The sequence below is a fragment of the Penicillium canescens genome, assembly GCF_028828765.1.
Source record: "Penicillium canescens strain IBT 15451 chromosome Unknown utg000006l_segment0_segment0, whole genome shotgun sequence".
Lineage (NCBI taxonomy): Eukaryota > Fungi > Ascomycota > Eurotiomycetes > Eurotiales > Aspergillaceae > Penicillium > Penicillium canescens.
The window spans coordinates 3,715,798-3,733,522 of record NW_026703968.1 but is presented as its reverse complement, the minus strand read 5'-3'; the positions used below and the strand labels follow the sequence as shown (position 1 = coordinate 3,733,522).

Sequence of the window (17,725 nt, the reverse complement as noted above, 5' to 3'; positions counted from 1 at the left end):
TGAGTCATAGTTAACTCATACGTGTATCTCGTTGCCTTGGAAGAATCGAAGACTGTGAAACCTGCTGGATCATGTGATTGTTTGAGGACCCATGACTATCAATAAAGAACTCGAGAGGGTCTTGGACATAAGGTTACTTGTTACTTGTTACAGTATTACCAGTAACTTAACCGGGATCGTCTTCCACTGTGGCGATGCGGTGCACGGATGGGTTGAGTGGGTGAGATGAGCTTCCGAGGCGATGACTTATGTGTATGAAGTTCTAGACTTTTGCTTTGTGTACTGCAGTTCCAGGTTTGACCAATAGTGGAATGGAACACGTTGAATCTGGGGGGATATTGCCGCCTTATTATCGAGGCGTCTATTTCCATAACTTTAGTGACGTTACTCCATACTCTGCACAGTACAATCTTGATGTGGGACCGAGTGACTTTAACACGCTTTTTGCTTTTGTGATCTTTCTCGTCTCGATAATTGTATTCAGCTTAAAGTCAAAAAAACAGTATATACTGGCACAATAAATAAGCCATCCCAGTTTAAAATGATATTATGACCTGAGAATCAAGATCAAGCCAATATCATTCCCCCTACAAGTACCACAACCTGTGGGTCCAAAGAGATGACAGCAACAGTAATGCAGCCTAAGGCCACAAAGCAACCCGTCTAAGACACAAACCTACCCACTTCAGTACGATAGAAACTTCTAGCTTACACGCTAGAAGCGCCGTTTCCTTTTGCTGCCTGCAAGCCTCACGGGCTGCGGTGTCCCCGGTCGGGTAACCACCTTCTTTGGGTTAATGGGCCTTGTGGCGTGACCTGGAACTCGGTTTCTTCCAAGGTACAGTATCTGATATGACCTTGGCTGTGGTATTGGAATTTGTGAACTTATTTTTGGATCATGTATTCTCGCTATTATTTTGTCTTGGGGCTTGTAGTGTTTTCGGGGATTGTATTATCGGGATTGTACGCCGTGCATTCGGGATTGTCATGTTTTCGGGAATGCAAGGTTGAGTATACGAGGCGGTCAGAATGCATGTATATACGTAGCTCGCTACCAATGGGCATGTCTTAATGTCAGATGTAGTGACGCACAACCCCACGCCACGATAATGTTATACACCCAACGGTTGCGGTCAATCTGATATGAGTCAGATTTCGGCGAGTCAGTTATGCAGATCAGGCCCTTGTGCATCATAAAGTCGGAGTTGGAGCTTTGGCCCCGGGTTCGACAATGATTAGAAAGCACTGTACTGTAGGTAAGCATGGGCCAGAGGAACGGACATAAGGGCGCGACGTGGACGTGCACCGGAGATTATCCGGCCATGTGGTGTCCCGAGAACTTTGATCTATTCTGAGATACCGGTAGAGTAGGGCATCGGTCAGGTACTCCGATAGCCCATGGTCCAAAAGATGTGCAAAAATCCGAAATCCCAAGGTTGCATAAGGCCAGAATATGCGAGAACATCGCATGTTTCAAGATTTTCAAGATTAAAACCACGGAACAGTTAGGGAACTGACCAATCACAGCGATGCCGTATACCCGTGTGGCAGCTTGGCATGGTTTCATAAGTCACGTGGACACATGGCATCGGAGGGTTTGATGCATGTTGTACGGCATATACTTGTATCTACAGTTGTGTTCACCAGTGCAAGCAATTAGCTATTATATTATTGACTACACTAAACAACTAAACTATGATATAATGATATATTGCAACAGAATACAAGTCCCTCAAATTGCACCGGAGATAACAGACCGCATTCGGCCCCCATCTCCACTCTGCATAAGTTCATAATTGCATCAAGATTCATAAGATAATTTTTTAGCTTAGAAAATCGCCACGGAGGGAATCCTGCAAAAGCGCCAGTCTATATAATAAACCGAGCCTGCAATCTGATACTCTATTCTTCCACATTGGTTCCCATCCCACCTACCTAATACCTAATTAGGACTATCCCACCAGACCCCCGCAAACGGTCTCAGGGTCTACAACAAAAACAGCTCTCACCTCCCCATTTTAGTCAATAAACACCACTCTCGAGCGTCGACTCGACATCCACCTGCCACCATGGCAGCCGACACAGAACCTCAGATCGAAAAGATCGAGTCTACCGCACCAACCAAGATCCCATACTGGCGTTTGGTCTTTGACCAAGGTGTCGTCACACAAGAGATCATCGACCACCCATACCCCGGCGCAGGAACAGACGACGACCCATTCGCCGTAACATGGATCCCCAATGATCCTCGCAATCCCATGAACTTCAGTGAGGTCAAGAAGTGGTCGTTTACTATGCTCGTAGCTATTGCTACACTGGCTGTTGCTTTGGTTTCGTCAGCCTATACTGGCGGTATTCAGGAGATCATGGCCGATTTCGGTATAGGGCAAGAGCTGGCTACTCTTGGTGTTTCGCTTTTCGTTTTGGGTTTTGCGGTATGTGAATGCTCCAGCTTGGTTTTCGTCTTGGACTTGGTTCTAACGCTTTCTTTATAGATTGGTCCTTTGCTTTGGGCTCCGCTTAGTGAGCTGTTTGGTCGCCAGATTCTTTTCGTTACTACCTATGCTGCTCTTACGGCTTTCAATGCTGGTGCTGCTGGTGCTCAGAATAGCTGGACTCTTATTATCCTGAGATTCTTTGCTGGTTCATTTGGTTCCTCACCTTTGACCAATGCCGGCGGTGTCATTGCCGACATGTTCCCCGCTAAGCAGCGTGGTGTTGCCATGTCCCTCTTCGCAGCTGCTCCTTCTTGGGCCCAGTTTTGGGCCCGATTATTGGAGGGTTCCTCGGTATGAACGCTGGATTCAGATGGGTCCTTGGTTTCTTGGCTGCATTCTCTGGAGCAGTCTGGATTATGGGTTCTCTGTTGATACCCGAGACCTATGCACCTGTTCTTTTGCGCCGCCGTGCTGAGAGACTCTCAAAGCTGTCTGGAAAGATCTATCGTAGCAAGATCGACATTGATCAGGGCAAGGTCTCCCTTAAGAACTCCTTCAAGATCTCGCTTTCTCGCCCCTGGATCTTGCTGTTCCGCGAACCCATCGTCTTCCTCCTGTCGTTGTACATGGCCATCGTCTACGGTACGCTATACATGATGTTCGCAGCCTTCCCTATCGTCTATCAAGAGTCGCGCGGCTGGAACCAAGGCGTCAGCGGTCTCGCCTTCCTTGGAATTATGGTCGGCATGTTAATCGCAGTGGTCTACACCCTCTGGGATAACAAGCGCTACATCAAAACCTCCGACAACCACAACGGATTCGCACCTCCCGAATCCCGCCTTCCCCCATGTCTAATCGCCTCCGTCGCCATCCCAGTTGGTCTCTTCTGGTTCGCCTGGACAAACTACACCTCAATCCACTTCATGGCCAGTATCGCCGCCGGCGTCCCCTTCGGCTTCGGCATGGTTCTCGTCTTCCTAGGAATCATGAACTACCTCATCGACGCCTACACTATCTTCGCCGCCTCCGTCCTAGCCGCGAACTCCGTCCTGCGCTCCCTCTTCGGTGCCGCTTTCCCCCTCTTCACCACCTACATGTACAAGAATCTCGGCATCCACTGGGCATCCTCCGTGCCAGCTTTCCTCGCTCTCGCCTGCGTGCCTTTCCCCTTCCTCTTCTACAAGTACGGCCCTGCAATCCGGACCCGCTGTAAGTTCGCCGCCCAGTCCGAGGCCTTCATGCGCAAGGTCCAGGAACAGGCCGATACTACTCCCGCTGAGGAGGAGAAGGTTGAATATGACCGCACTGAGGCACCTGCCCTTGATAGCTCTGTGTCCAGTGAGTCGGAGGATGGTGTTGGTCAGCTTCCTTCTGCGCAGCGCATACGCAGTCATGCTCACTCGGTTGCTTCAACTCGCACTGCTGGCTCGTTGCATCCCTCGGTTACTTATGAGGGTAATCCCTACGATATTGACCGAGTCAATACTCGTGAGTCTTTTAAGAACTAGGCGGTTGCTGTGCAGCCCCTGTTCTCATTTTGTTCGACTTGGTCATCAGTGCTTGACTTTGTCGCTATAATCTTAGTTCCTATTGCCCTTACCCCTACCCCAAAAATGCCTCCCTTGTTTTGCATCTGCATCTGCTTTTGTTTTGATACCCGATGTGGTCATCTTGTGATCTCACGCTGGGGATGGCCGCTTATGTGTTATGGTCTTGCATCTATATAGATCTGGCGTTGATTAATTTAAAAATAATACAATACGATACTCAATATTTAATATTCAACCCCCAACAGTTAACAAACTGCTAAAACCATAACAGAGACATAACATAAGCACATCGGAGTTCTCACCCGGCACTGCATTCACCCGACACTCGGCTTTCCCGCCACAAGATCAGATCTTGAACTTCTGTATTACAACCTCCTGCCACTCTTTCTATTCTTTTAGTTCCTATTTCCTATACATATCTCTTTTGCAAATAGATGTATAGACCAACCCCCAAAAATGACACCTCTCCCCAAATCCCTCGGTCCAAGATCCCTCCCTCTCCGACCGCGACCGATAACCCCCGGATTACACCCTTTGCGCCGAACACGCTGCCAGCGCTACAAGTCTGATTCTGCACAGTCGAAGAACACGAATACAAATAACAAGGCAGTCAATGAGGAACTGGGATCGAATACTACACATAAGACTACAACACACTCACACTCCCACACCCATGCCTCCCCACCGCAGCCAAATGCATTCGCCGCATCTGCAGGCGCAGCAACACCACCCTCCACACACTCCATAACACGCTCTCGTGGCTTCCGCGAAATGATCAAGGCTGGTCCGATTGGGAAGGTCGGGAGGTGGTATGCGCGCGTGCAAAATGAGAGGCCGTACACGACGCAGTTTTGGAGTTCGATTGTTATTTACCTGTGTGGTGATTTGAGTGCGCAGATGCTTTTCCCGGCTGAAGTATTACCTGAGAAAGGCGATGCGCAGGCGCAGCCACAGGCACAAGCTGAGGATGGAGATGGGGATGACGGGCCCAGGACTGTTGGGTATGACCCATATAGAACGATGCGGCATTTGGCTGTCGGGGCTGGGTCGAGTATTCCTTCTTATAACTGGTAAGGCCTCCCTCCTCCCAAGATGACGAACGTAGTATGAATTGAATTGAACTAAAATCAACAGGTTCATGTTCCTCGGCAACCATTTCAACTACCCCAGCAAAATCCTCTCAATCCTAACAAAAGTCATCGTGCAACAAATTTGCTTTACGCCCGTTTTCAACACCTACTTCTTCAGCGTGCACTCGCTCCTCGGCGGCGCGACGATGGAGGAGACATACGAGCGGCTGAAGAAGGCCTTGCCGGTTAGTATTACGAACAGCGTCAAGCTCTGGCCGGCTGTTACGGCGTTTAGCTTTATGTATGTGCCGGCGCAATTCCGGAATGTGTTTTCGGGTGTTATTGCCGTTGGGTGGCAGACTTATTTGAGTTGGTTGAATCAGAAGGCTGCTAAGGAGGTTTTGCTTGCCGAGATTGCTGAGGAGGAGAGGGTTAGGGAGGTTACTGGGTTGGGGCGTGGGTTGATTGCTGGGACTGTGTGATGTCGAATTTGAATGTTGGATGTTGAGAGAAGAGAGAGGGTTTTGTATAGATTTTAGATTTATAGATTTGTGCTTTGGTTAGCGTTGCATTTGATACCATGTTAGATCAATAGATTTTGTTTCTTATTGTCAGTCACGTTGAATAGAAGTTAACTTAATAGTTAATTTATCGGTAGTAATGTCAGCCACTCACAACTCCGGAATTCTTAATGCAATGACGCATTCTACTCTACTTCATCTTCAACATCACCTTCAACATGAACTCCAGACATGTACGGAACTGACCAAGATTCCAACTACGGTTCCGACTTCAACACAGACGAAGAGGAATTACTAGACGACCTCCTCAAAGCCGTCGCGGAACACGCGACCGTCCAGCCCGCCACTCCCATCCCGACTCCAATCCCGACCTCGAGCTCGCCCGCCCCGGAACAAACATCCACGAGATCGGAGATCCCCGATCCAGACCTCGCATCTCTCCATCCCACGGTAATTGCAGCCCTCCTTGTCGATATCGAGGATGGCGCTGGCTTTGCGGAACCGGGTACAGGTACACGGCTACCTAAGGTGCTGGGTCGGGAAGTGCCCCGTTCACCATGGCGGTCGGGCCAACAAGGTCAATCAGGTCGCGCGGGCGGGTTTGGCAGGATGGCAAGTAGGGCGAGTGCAAGTGCAAGTCCGCGCTCTGGCAACAGCAACAGGGCCAGCCCGTTTGGTATGCTTTTTGCCTCTCCCTTTCTGCCCACGTGGTGTGTGGCCTGAACTGAGCTGACAACATCTATCCGAAGCGATTAGTCGAGCACTCCAATTCAACGGAAGGCAGAACAATAGAGCGGGAGCGTAGCGCAGCACGCGAGCAGGAATGGATGCAGCAAGATCCCGAAGTTACGGTACTCGATACTCGATCGCCCATCGAACGGTTCCGCAGACCTCCCCATAAAGCGTTTTCAGTTACGGACCTTGTTTCGCCTGCTTGGTGTGAGCTGCAGTATTGGTATACTCTTACCAAGCATGGACGGAAGAAGCCCACTCCTGCTATGCTGAGGGGTAGTTCTGTGCATAAGACTCTCGAGGATGAGATTTATACGACTGTCCCAGTGGAGATTACGACGAAGGAGGATGCGTGGGGTCTTCGGATTTGGAATATTATCCAGGGTTTGCGCATGCTGCGTGAGTATGGAGTTACGCGTGAGATGGAGGTTTGGGGCGTTGTTGATGGGGAGATTGTTAATGGGGTTATTGATCAGTTGTCTTATGAGTGTCCGGATCCTGGGCTTGAGGGGACAGCTGCTAGGTATTATGCTGATCTTGCCACTTCGAGAGCTGCGTTGCCTGAATATCAGATGTCTTTATCGGACTTTTTGCTTTCTTCTGCGCAGGGCGGGAGGAGCCTTTCTGAATGGGGTCAGGGTGGTGGTGAGGATGTGGCTGTTCCGGAGGAGCTGGAGCTGGGATTGCCTGCGGAGGTTTATGGTCTCCCTCGGGTTTACATGACGGATGTCAAGACCAAGGCCAGTCGGTCTGTACCGACTGTTAAGAGTACCGGATTCCGACCTACTCTTCTCCAGTTGCAGCTCTATTATCACATGCTCAACCGTCTCATTACAAGCGACGATGTGACGATCGACGTCCTCGCTGCGCGGTATAACTTCGATCCGGAAAGTTCATTCACGAATGCATTCGTCTCGGAAGTCAGCGGACTGAACGATGAATTCTTCGATGCGCTTTCTTCCGAGGAAAGCGAAGCAAGTCCCCCACCAGACGCAAAGAACCCAGCATCAAGCCTTCCCGCCAGCCAAGACTCAACCAGCATCCTCATGACACACAACACCCTCTCCCGTCTATGGGCTTTCATGAAAGACCAACTTCGCCTCACGTTCCTCCCAGAAATAGCCTCTACATCCATCGCACCATCCATACCATCAACCTCCCAACCAGAAATCCTCGAGGAGTATCAAACCCTCCTCTCCCCCGTCCTCACAGCCCGGTACCTCTCTTCCGCCGCTGAGGATGAGTCTCAATCCCGCCACCTGGGAAGTCGATCATTCCTCTACGATCCTACGACAATGAGCTCCTACCTATCCGACCAGATGACCTGGTGGCGCGGTGAGCGCGATCCCCGCGGTGTGGAGGTTATGGATGCGTGGAAGTGTCGGATTTGTGAATTTCGGGATGAGTGTTCATGGCGCCAGGAGCAGGAGGTGGCTTATGCTAGAAGGGGAAGGAGGACTAGTGCCTCGGCGGATATATGATCTGATTCGGATTCGGATTCGGATTCTGAGGTTGCATTTTGGTATTTGATTTCTTTGCTGTTCTCTTGTCTGCATTTAGCGATTGCAAGGTTATGGAGTTGAATCTGAGTCAGTTACTTTGTCTGCTAATTCTTCCTATTATTGAGATGAGATGTACATATACCTAATTGTTCGATGATTCGACATGTATATATATCCTATCACACATCCCGTGAAAGATCTTTACTTTTTTTATACTTGGTTGTAGGCTCGCTCAAGTCGTTGACTAAAGTAATCAATCATCTTTCACAGGCAATTGTAAGAATATAATAGGAAAGAAATAGGTAGAAGTAATTGGGGAATAAAAATAAAAAAAAGCAAAAAAGAAATGAATGAGCGACGCAGGGATCGAACCTGCAATTTTTTGTGAACAGGACCGAAAACAAACGCCTTACCATTAGGCCAGCCGCCCAATTCAGTGGTGTTTTGGTACCATCTGTTAAAATTATAGGAGCACATTTTGTTCCTGATTAGCATCATCCAATACGACCAATGCGATACAGGATGGATTGAAAACAAATTCACCACTTACACGCAGAGATTCTTTCTCAACCCCTCTTTCAAAATGCGCCATGCCTATTACAGTTACGCTACTCCTAACCCCTGATGCGACTTTCTCGGTGCGTATTGTAGTGGAAGAGATAAAGGGCATTGGCTTGTCAGCTTATACTGTCGAGGAGCAAGACTGGATATTGTTTGTCTGGACATAACGAGGATGGAAACCCAGGTGCAGCTCGAAATGCCGTTTGTTGCCAGTCCGCTACATCGTAGGTTGATCATCTGAGCTCAGAAAAAGGAACAAAACGATCCCAATTTAGGCTCTACATGCCAATCGTTGGGGTAGCGTTTCGCACATTCTAGAACTTCCTGGTAAGTCATGCCATCGATGTTCTTCATATCCATATCTGCTCCTCGCTCACATAATCTTTTGATCGCAGTTGTCTCAAGATTCCGTGCTGCTTTGTGCAAAGGAGTCTCGCGAAGACGAGCGTCTTGGGCATTGATAGAAGCACCCCAATCCAGAAGTAGGTCAAGCTCGGTGATCATACCACCAGAAGCAGCCAAGTGTAGCGGGGTCATGTCCTCGGTCATAAGAACGTTTGGATCTGCGCCATTGGAGAGAAGAAGTTTTGTGGTCTCTGTAAGACGATTCCTGGTTGAAAGATGCATTGGGGCATATGCTTCTCCCACTCCTACAGCGGGTACATCAAGTAAAGGGCTAAACTCGAATAACACTCGGAGTACTTCGTTGTGACCCCAATTAGCGGTTTCGTGCACCCCCTGTCCAGCCCTAAATTGTTGGCAAGATCAGTAACGAAAGGATCCAAAAATGTCAAACGTAACATACACTACTCAGATTACTGCCATCTACATCTGCACCCGCTTCCAAAAGTACCCTAACCGATGCTAGGCCATTCATAAAGCAGGCTTCTTGGAGAACGGATCGTCTAGCGGTCGTTCTGGCGTTAGGATTTGCTCCGTACTCTAGTAGGAGCTTGACGACCGCGCTATATCTTTTTGTTACTGCCCAATATATTGGGAGACGACCACTGACCATCAATGGTCGTCGCTCACTGATTGTATTGCCCAATGAGCGTTTGCTAAGACTGTATTGGCGGATATTCACAGAAGCCCTATGCTTAATGAGAAGCTTCGTTATCTCAACATTGCCGATCTCGGCCGCCACAGAAATAGCAGTACGTCCATCGCGAAGATCTCGAGCATTAACATCGATGTGTTGTAGCAACAGCTCTAGTGAAAGGACCGATTGACGCCTGACTGCCGCTATAAGTTCTTCGACGTACTTGGGCTCAGTGGATTTCTTGTTCTCTTCCCTCGCTAGCGTTCTGCTTGATAACTCATCAGTAAGAGCCATTTGCGGAAGCTTCAGTCCAGCATCTTCTTGTCTGTCTCTCAGAGAGGCCGAATTTTTGATGGTTATAACAGATAATCTTAATATAAGAATACTAATATATCGGTTAGATATGGGGTCCCCTTGAGAATTCAAGTACATACAGCGTAAGGCTCCCCATTGCATCTAAAAAGAGTAGTATTGTCCGTTGAAGCTCTGAAATCAACTGAAAGACCTCCTTCCGCCGAATAGGCCACATCCAGTCACGAACCCAGCCGCGATCTTTATTGTGTTTCCCTGTGTCACGATTGCCGCTGCCTTCAACCTTGTCAATTTAGAGCTGCAGACTCAATTTGCTTTCCACTTGTCTACAGGAAAGTTCACATTTGACGATGGGGTATTGAAGATCTACGACCGCGCGAGATATTGGCTCCTCGCGATCAATCAATTCACGGATGTCTGCTGATTTCAGGGCCTCTGCCAGATGCTATACAAGCGTATGGAAATCGTTGATGTCTCGGCCAAGATTTTGGATCTCTCGGGGTGCATTTTTTATTGTAGAAACAAGCTGATAGACCCTTATGGAGGTTGTGGCAGCGGCTGTTGCAAGCTGTAGGATTGCAGCGGTTGCACCCACGGCTGTTAAAGGGTCTCCCATGATTTCCCTGTTTGCAACTACTCCGGTGTGTAGTTGAGCAGAGATGAACAACACGACTTCTGCCGAACGAGCGACAAACTGTACGGATGTGTGTGATGTATCGGTGGAGGGCGAAGTCGAAGGTGAGAGCGACCGAGCGAGCCAAGCTATAAGAGGTCGAAGTCGACGTAACGCCAGTGAGGCTGAAGACTGCGCCTCTCAGCTGAGTAGGTGGGACTCCCACTCCATTACAGAAGCGGTCGGTAAGATGAGCCATTCTCTTACCTTTTTAAGAATAGGACAATGTAATAGATATGATGAAACCTTTCGCAAACTGGTCTACCTTCACGTCTTCGTCTTAGATGCATTTCATACTAATTTTTCCTACTAAAAGCTATTCTCGTAAAGAATCCATTGGTGGTAATCTAATGGAGTTACTATAGCACTTTCTTGTGGTTATGCGCCTTTATATCGCGATATAAATATTCACCGCTATTAGTATTGGCATGTAATTAGTTTTATAGAAAGTAATGGCTTATGGATGGTTGTATATACTTTGTACCCTAGTTGGTGTCAATAGGAAGGATCTACGCCGATGTGCGTAATACGTAGTAGGAGGCTGTGAGATACCAGCATCCAGGGGTATCTTTTACGATTTGGGGGCGACAATGAGAAATAATTACACGAAGGAGATCGGATAACGGGATACAGTAGGTGGATATTGCATGGTTACCGGTCTCCCAGTACATGTTACTGATATCATTAACATTATTACAATAACAGTTGAGAAGATCTCATCATGGGATCTCTCATTACCTAGCCTAACGCGTTCACAGTGTTAAATGGGGATCATAACCACAGACTTGCTACCAAGCCATCTAAACGAGCTCGTTAAAAACAGACCTGTAGTTTCCAATTTCCCTTAACACACTCTTGCCCGCTGGAATGCAGTATCTTATGAACCCCTATACACTCAATCTGATAAAATCACCACAACAGCAGCCTGATCTACTATTAGCTCACAGCAACACAGACATAGCCGCATGTATGAAAGCCTTACCAGTGACAAGTCCGCACCGGGAGTTACAGTAATATCGAGAATAGGTTGATACCGGCGCCATCTTGAGTTCATAAAAGGCAAAATCTTTTGTGCTCTTTACTTTTGCGCACAACTGCCACCTTCCCATCCCCATCCACGACATCAAACAGCGCTAGGATAGTGTCATGTCTCACTTTCAACTTGACCTGTTTCTCTTCCTGGATAGAACAGATAGATATACCATCATAGAAAAGTCTAAGATATAATGGACAGAAGAAGAGGAAGGAATACGATGTAGTCTCTTCTCTGTGCCTCTCCCCTTGGTAAATCAACAAGGCACGACGACACGAACCTTATGTACTGTAACGCGTTGAGATTGCCGCGTGCACCAGAATGATTTTCTTTTATCTTGCAACCGTGAGATAAGTTAATGAGCAGGAATTACAGATTATATAAGTCTAACCCTACTCTTACGACTTGCCGGAAAATAAAATCGGAATGCGGTTATCCCATTTCAGGTCACCGCTCTGCAATTTTAGGCAGAACTGTGATGGTTACGGCAAGTCCCGTATAATTGCTTAGTAGTTCTGACAATCTGACAAGATCGCGCACTTGCATCCCCCTTTCCGCGTGTCCCGTGGGACTTTGCTGTTCAGAAGAAAAGTACACTTTGGTTCATAGGAAGTGAAGAGTCGGATTGGTATGGAATACGAGGATTTCAGACGACCGTTCCGCTTCATAGTCACGGGCCATTTTATTGCCATCCATTACAAAGGCAGCGACTTTGAGCTACACCGCGACCGCCACAGTCGCGGAACTTTATTCCATCTGTCTGATGACGACGAACAGATAATCTACAATCGCACCTATATCGGCAACCTCACTAGTCACTCGGACTATCCAGATGACGTGTTCTACATACAAAATAAACTACAGTACCTTTCCTCGCTGGGGAAATGGACAGACAGCATTGACAATGCACTCAAGGTGCAGATTGACCCGGAGCCAGACTGGGGCGAGACCCCTCCAACCATCTCACCGCTCACCAGCCCAGTCATCAGCGCCGACAACCCCATCTCCGCCGATGGAATCGATCTCTACCAGCCGGACCAACACTTCCTCATGTACCCCATCGGGGGCCTGTGGATGGGCAATGCTGAACACTCACCCGAGGACAAGCTTGTCTTCCGTGGAAATCCATACAGCGATGGATTGACCTTCGAGCTCTCCGTGCATGATGGGAAAACACGGATCGTCTCCGACGACGGCATGTTTCTGACTATTGTAATGCCTGCCGAGTATGCTGAGTATCTGGCTGAAGGATGTCGACAGCATACTGCGTCCACTCGGTGCCCGCGCTGCGAGCGGCACTACACTATTGGCTTTGTCTCTGAGCCGCGCGACTGCATCACTCTCGTCCCGCGCGGACTGCCCAGCATGTTTGTTTTTTATGATGGTGTTTTCTATTATAATTTTGATGCTATCAAGGGTAGCTATGCCGAGCTGCAGCGGGTGGAGCGCATTGAGGATGCCTCGCTCTTCCAGTTTGTCGGGTTTCTATCTTAATGTATAAGTTAGCGGGAAGCTCACATACTAAGGCACTCAACTAGTTGCATGCATGAAATTTGAATATAATAACGAAATCTACTATTTAGACCTGACCTCATCTCAGATCTACCTAGTTTTGTATAAAATACAGACATTACGGTCTCCGCAGTCCTATTGTAAAGTACGAAGTCTACTCTGAGGAAGCGGTCTGGGACCGGGGAATCCAGTCATGAGCATTCGAAAACTACTGTATCTAGTTCCCTTCAATACAATAACAGGTACATACGACCACAGGGTGTGGAGAACAGGGCTTCCCGTCCGCTCAGCCGTACTTAAGCCACACGCCGGTAAGTTAGTAGTTAGGTGGGTGACCACTAGCGAATCCTTACTGTTGTATGTTTTTGTTTCCTCTACGCACCCAATTTCAGGCGCCTTGGAGACTAAGGTAGCGAGAACTTCTGTCTTAGGATGAGTGTGGGTGGGCGATATAGGTGAGAATTCTACATGCAAAGTTGATAGACGTAGGAACGAAGTAAGGATTTCTCACCCGACCTCGTACTGCTCCAGTGAAAGGCCGAAGATATCGCAGTACTCATCTGCTATAATATATCTCACATCTCACATCATCCCACTCCTTCTTTTATGTCCAGTATAACAAGTCTCCCCGCAGCCTCGGGCACGCCGGCGCTACGTCGAATACTTGTTTCGCAGCCATAGGAGCCTAGCTCTAGTTTAGATTCCATGTTTTCTATGAGAAATAGGATACCTGGCTCCGTTATAAACGCTAGTCTATCAAATATAAGTACAAATCGTTTGTATGTGTAGTTAGGAACTATGCCGATGTTGCTAGATTACAAAGGGACGGGACGTTCCTACTTCGAACTACTCTTTACACTATTTAACTTAAAGCACCAACGAGGAGGTTGTTAGGGTTAGAAAATAACAAAAAAGGAAGCTAGGCTTAGGTCTAGGATTCGGAACTCGTCTCTTATCCTCGTGGAACCAATTTCTGCCACTACATATGTGGTAAAAATATAGGCTATACGCTCTAGAAGGCTGAGGTTGTCTGCGATGCCCGCGAGGAATGGAACATGAATGACATACTGATGATCACTCTCATTAGAGCCTATAAAGTTTGTAATAGTGAGTATCTTTCTCTCACTATCAATCAATCAATCAATCAAAATTCTATCCTGTTCGAGCCTAACTAGTATCGTAATGGCTATGCAGGCGCTTCTTTCCAGTTGAAGCAAGAACTCATGTCCCGTACGCCTGATCATGCTCCAGTACAAAGATCGTGGCCGGTTAAAAAAAAAAAAAAAAAAAAAAAAAAAAAGGCCCAGTACAAATAAGAAATTCAATGGAAGCAAGCAATGAATACAAAATGAATGCGTGGATGCACCGTTCACCTCTCGAAGTCCTCTCTCTTCTCACATCCCATGTAAACACCTCCATCAAGCTCCCAGCCAATTCCTGCTGTAGCAAGATCAGACCCCGTTCTCCGACATCCTCACTTCAGCCTCGACTGCTGATTGCTGATTATCGTTGTTCAGTGCCCAGTCAGGCACCGTGTATTCGAATGAGAGCTGGCTGAAGCTCTTTCCTTCCTCAGTCGTGGTGTGATACGGTGGTGAGTACCCAGCGTCTTTGGGACTCTACTCTATGGCTACGAGGCCCTCAGTTTCATAATCGAATTCTTCATGCCCCACGTGTTAAAAGCGAGCAAGAAGACCGGTTTGGTGCATGAATTTGGCAATGTAGCGAGTTGCCAGCGGGTGATCTTGCTATCGCTACCTAATCCCCATGTGAGTCATAGATCCTCGGATTCATGGTTTATAGTGGATTGTTGCCCGAGAATGTCCCTAACTTCTTAGGAATCCTTAGTCGTCTTCTCTAGAGGTGGCACGTCAGTATACTCAATTTTCCACTCCCTATCAGGCGTTATGTAGGATCTAACCATTCTCTATATACTATATGCCTATTGATCAACAGCAACTTGATTATCTAGTGCCTCGCTGTTAACTTAATAGCCTCGAACACCACTTCGTTCCCGAATTTAACAAGCTCTGCTATATCCTTATAGATATCTAGAACAGGATACTCTAATCCGACTTCTCGCACCTCGGTCGGGAACCTCCGACTAAATTTGATTGCGAGGAGGGTAGTTCTAAGTACGTTCCCTTTCTCTCGATACCGGCTACTGAGATAGCTATCCGAGGTTAAGAAGATATAGGAACCACTTAGTTTAAGGATCTAGGAGCCCCCTACTCGATAAAGCCTTAGTAACAAAAGGAGGTCGAGAGTTAGGATGCTTATTAGAAGCCACGTGTAGTCTCTTACGGTAGACGATCTCGCGGCGTTAATACTCGACGTATATAAAGGCGCTAGGCTAAGTGGTTATATAGATCTCTAGGAATAAGCTAGGATCCATGATTCTAAAATGATACGCGAAAAGCGTGTCATAATTCTTAGGCTGTATAGGGGCCTTAGTATAGACCTATAGTCTATACTAATAATTCGTTCCCGGCTCATTGAATTCGCGAGCCTTATAGTTTACCAAGGACGACGGGGTTACCATCGTGGTCCAAGTACTGGCGCTGATGCTATTCGGGACTTTCGTCGTCGCGCCGGGCAGACTGTGCTGTTCTGGCCACGATGACTCTGGAACGTTTCAGAGATTGTCAGAAACTGAGATTTTTGTCACTCCATATGGATCAGGCGACTAAGGGGAGGCTGGTGTATGCTGATTAACATTATAAGTACCCCATGTCAAATCCAGGGATCATACGGACATCGGTTCACGGGAGATCTCATTTGTGTCACACGGAGCACATTACATTGCCTATTCAGAATATTGTTCTGTGTGCTTTCAAATTGTGCCACGGATCTGAAGATACTATTACCTACAATATTGTATGGCTTGGAGCCCTTACTTCCAACTGTATGTATTCCGAGATCAACATTCAATGGTCTGAATAATTAATTCATCGTGCGAACTTCTACAATATAAATCAACTCCTGTGAACATTCAATAGCACTAGAGTAGCTTTGCCAAGGAGTGTGCATTACGTTACTGCGCGAGGCATGAGGCGATTCTCTTTTGTATGATTTGTATCCCATAGATAACAACACGCCATCGCGGGCATCGAAAGGGAGAGACAGGGTGATTTTATTCCATATCATATATAATCGAATCTAAAAAGTATGCAGCATATATGTAAGAAAGGCCCCTGGAGATGCTTAAAAGGATTGTGGTAGACAACGAGGTGGTTGGAGGCAGGCGATCATGACCCAATCTTCCATCTCATATATCAATGAGATATAGTGGCTGTGTTCATGTGCCAACCTTCGAAGAGTACTCATGTTTTCAAGGGGAAGCAAATATCCAATGGTATTACATTATAGCTCAGCTGAGAGGGCCAGTGCCGGCAGCCGCGCAACTCAGGTATTTCTCACCCTGATCTCAGCCTGATTCTCACCCCGGGTCGCGCGACGCTAAAGCGGCTCTCACCCTAAACTTACCCGAGTGACACCCACCCGACTACTGACCGCACATAAGCCACACACTATACAGAGTAGTGAGGTCTGATCAGAGGGCTTTGTAATTATTCTTACCATATAACCCGCTTTCATGTTCGATTTAGCACATACGACCATAGGGTGTGGAGAACAGGGCTTCCCGTCCGCTCAGCCGTACTTAAGCCACACGCCGGTAAGTTAGTAGTTAGGTGGGTGACCACTAGCGAATCCTTACTGTTGTATGTTTTTGATTATTTTTGCCTTTTGTTTATCTAACTACCCTCAAATTGAATACCTCAATAAAAATAGAAACCGTAGTTTTTATATCGACAAAAAGAAAGAGGTAAAGAGTTCTTTAGCTTCTAGTGTGTATAATCAAACACCGGCTACTTCCTTAGGCTTATACATATTGAAGGGAAAAGGATCTCTACAGTTATACACTCAAAAGGATCAGACTAGGGGCAAGAGGACAGAATTGTACGCCGCAAAAGGTACTATCTCACAATTTGTAATAAAGACAGTAATTTGTGGCGTGGTTAAATGCTGGTCAAACGCTTTGGAGTTGTGCTTGATAAAACGCGTGTTTTACACAAAACGAAGGGTACTGTTCCTATCGATGTTCCAAGTCGTAGAAGAGATTGTGGACGAAGGAAATGTTCCATGTACAAGACGTCGTGCAGAACTTGCCGAAGTCGCAAGACGACTTGCTATGCTTTGCGTGAACGGATTCGGCAATGAACCCAAGAGAATATTGTCGGCTGAGGAACATCGATCTATACTCGGTGTTTCTGAAATTGAGTATTCCAATTTGTCTAGCATTCTTCAATAAGAATAATCCATTAGGGCAGCGAATGTGCTACTCTTATCGTTTTCATCCCTGAGCTTTTGGGTTGTTTTATTCAGATATGTATCAGTTTTCTATGTGGCCTACGAGGCTACTGCTGTCTACCTTGGCTCTCTACTATAGAAACGTTGCTCTTAGGATGTTATGATTAGAGCCGAAGCCAGAAATTTGATTTACTAGATTACTCTTCACTGCGATTCTCTCCTCTATCAAATAACCCAATAGAACAAATATAACTCCGCAGATGTCATCCTACCCTATACTACCCGCAGTACGGAGTACTCACCACCAGAACAAGCCACAAACTGCACAACACCAACCCCAAAAAAGAACAAGCACCCTCATTGCCAAGCCACATATGTAAACCACAAACTAAAAGCCACTAAACACTCATGTAAACATAAACATAAACATAAAGCGTAAAGTTAAAATAACGACAGGCGACTAAGCACATC

The 17,725-nt window shown here is 47.1% G+C and overlaps 7 protein-coding genes across 7 annotated transcripts; 4 read left to right on the top strand and 3 right to left on the bottom strand.

The window, feature by feature from the left end:
* Window positions 1-1,952: 1,952 nt before the first annotated feature.
* N7446_010241 (MFS transporter) lies at window positions 1,953-3,946 on the top strand (the record flags this gene model as incomplete). Its single annotated transcript, XM_058518984.1, is given in 3 exon segments — window positions 1,953-2,435; window positions 2,496-2,725; window positions 2,740-3,946. Coding segments are annotated over 3 exon segments (1,920 nt in total), but the record flags the coding sequence as incomplete, so codon positions are not given.
* Window positions 3,947-4,444: 498 nt separating this feature from the next.
* Window positions 4,445-5,540, top strand: N7446_010240 (Mpv17/PMP22 family protein; the record flags this gene model as incomplete). Its single annotated transcript, XM_058518983.1, has 2 exons — window positions 4,445-5,058; window positions 5,123-5,540. The coding sequence occupies 2 exons, from the start codon at window positions 4,445-4,447 to the stop codon at window positions 5,538-5,540; spliced, it is 1,032 nt and encodes a 343-aa protein (XP_058369771.1).
* A 270-nt stretch (window positions 5,541-5,810) lies between these two features.
* N7446_010239 (exonuclease V) lies at window positions 5,811-7,792 on the top strand (the record flags this gene model as incomplete). Its single annotated transcript, XM_058518982.1, has 2 exons — window positions 5,811-6,255; window positions 6,336-7,792. The coding sequence occupies 2 exons, from the start codon at window positions 5,811-5,813 to the stop codon at window positions 7,790-7,792; spliced, it is 1,902 nt and encodes a 633-aa protein (XP_058369770.1).
* An 825-nt stretch (window positions 7,793-8,617) lies between these two features.
* N7446_010238 (ankyrin repeat domain-containing protein) lies at window positions 8,618-9,707 on the bottom strand (the record flags this gene model as incomplete). The annotated part of the gene is made up of 2 exons (XM_058518981.1): window positions 8,618-9,112; window positions 9,180-9,707. The coding sequence occupies 2 exons, from the start codon at window positions 9,705-9,707 to the stop codon at window positions 8,618-8,620; spliced, it is 1,023 nt and encodes a 340-aa protein (XP_058369769.1).
* A 2,354-nt stretch (window positions 9,708-12,061) lies between these two features.
* On the top strand, window positions 12,062-12,925 carry N7446_010237 (uncharacterized protein; the record flags this gene model as incomplete). Its single annotated transcript, XM_058518980.1, has 1 exon — window positions 12,062-12,925. One exon carries the CDS (start codon window positions 12,062-12,064, stop codon window positions 12,923-12,925), a length of 864 nt encoding a protein of 287 aa, XP_058369768.1.
* A 153-nt stretch (window positions 12,926-13,078) lies between these two features.
* On the bottom strand, window positions 13,079-13,650 carry N7446_010236 (uncharacterized protein; the record flags this gene model as incomplete). The annotated part of the gene is made up of 2 exons (XM_079040921.1): window positions 13,079-13,369; window positions 13,540-13,650. The coding sequence occupies 2 exons, from the start codon at window positions 13,648-13,650 to the stop codon at window positions 13,079-13,081; spliced, it is 402 nt and encodes a 133-aa protein (XP_078897047.1).
* Window positions 13,651-14,911: 1,261 nt separating this feature from the next.
* N7446_010235 (uncharacterized protein) lies at window positions 14,912-15,370 on the bottom strand (the record flags this gene model as incomplete). The annotated part of the gene is given in 3 exon segments (XM_058518979.1): window positions 14,912-15,160; window positions 15,176-15,291; window positions 15,355-15,370. 3 exon segments carry the CDS (start codon window positions 15,368-15,370, stop codon window positions 14,912-14,914), a joined length of 381 nt encoding a protein of 126 aa, XP_058369767.1.
* Between the last annotated feature and the right edge of the window lie 2,355 nt (window positions 15,371-17,725).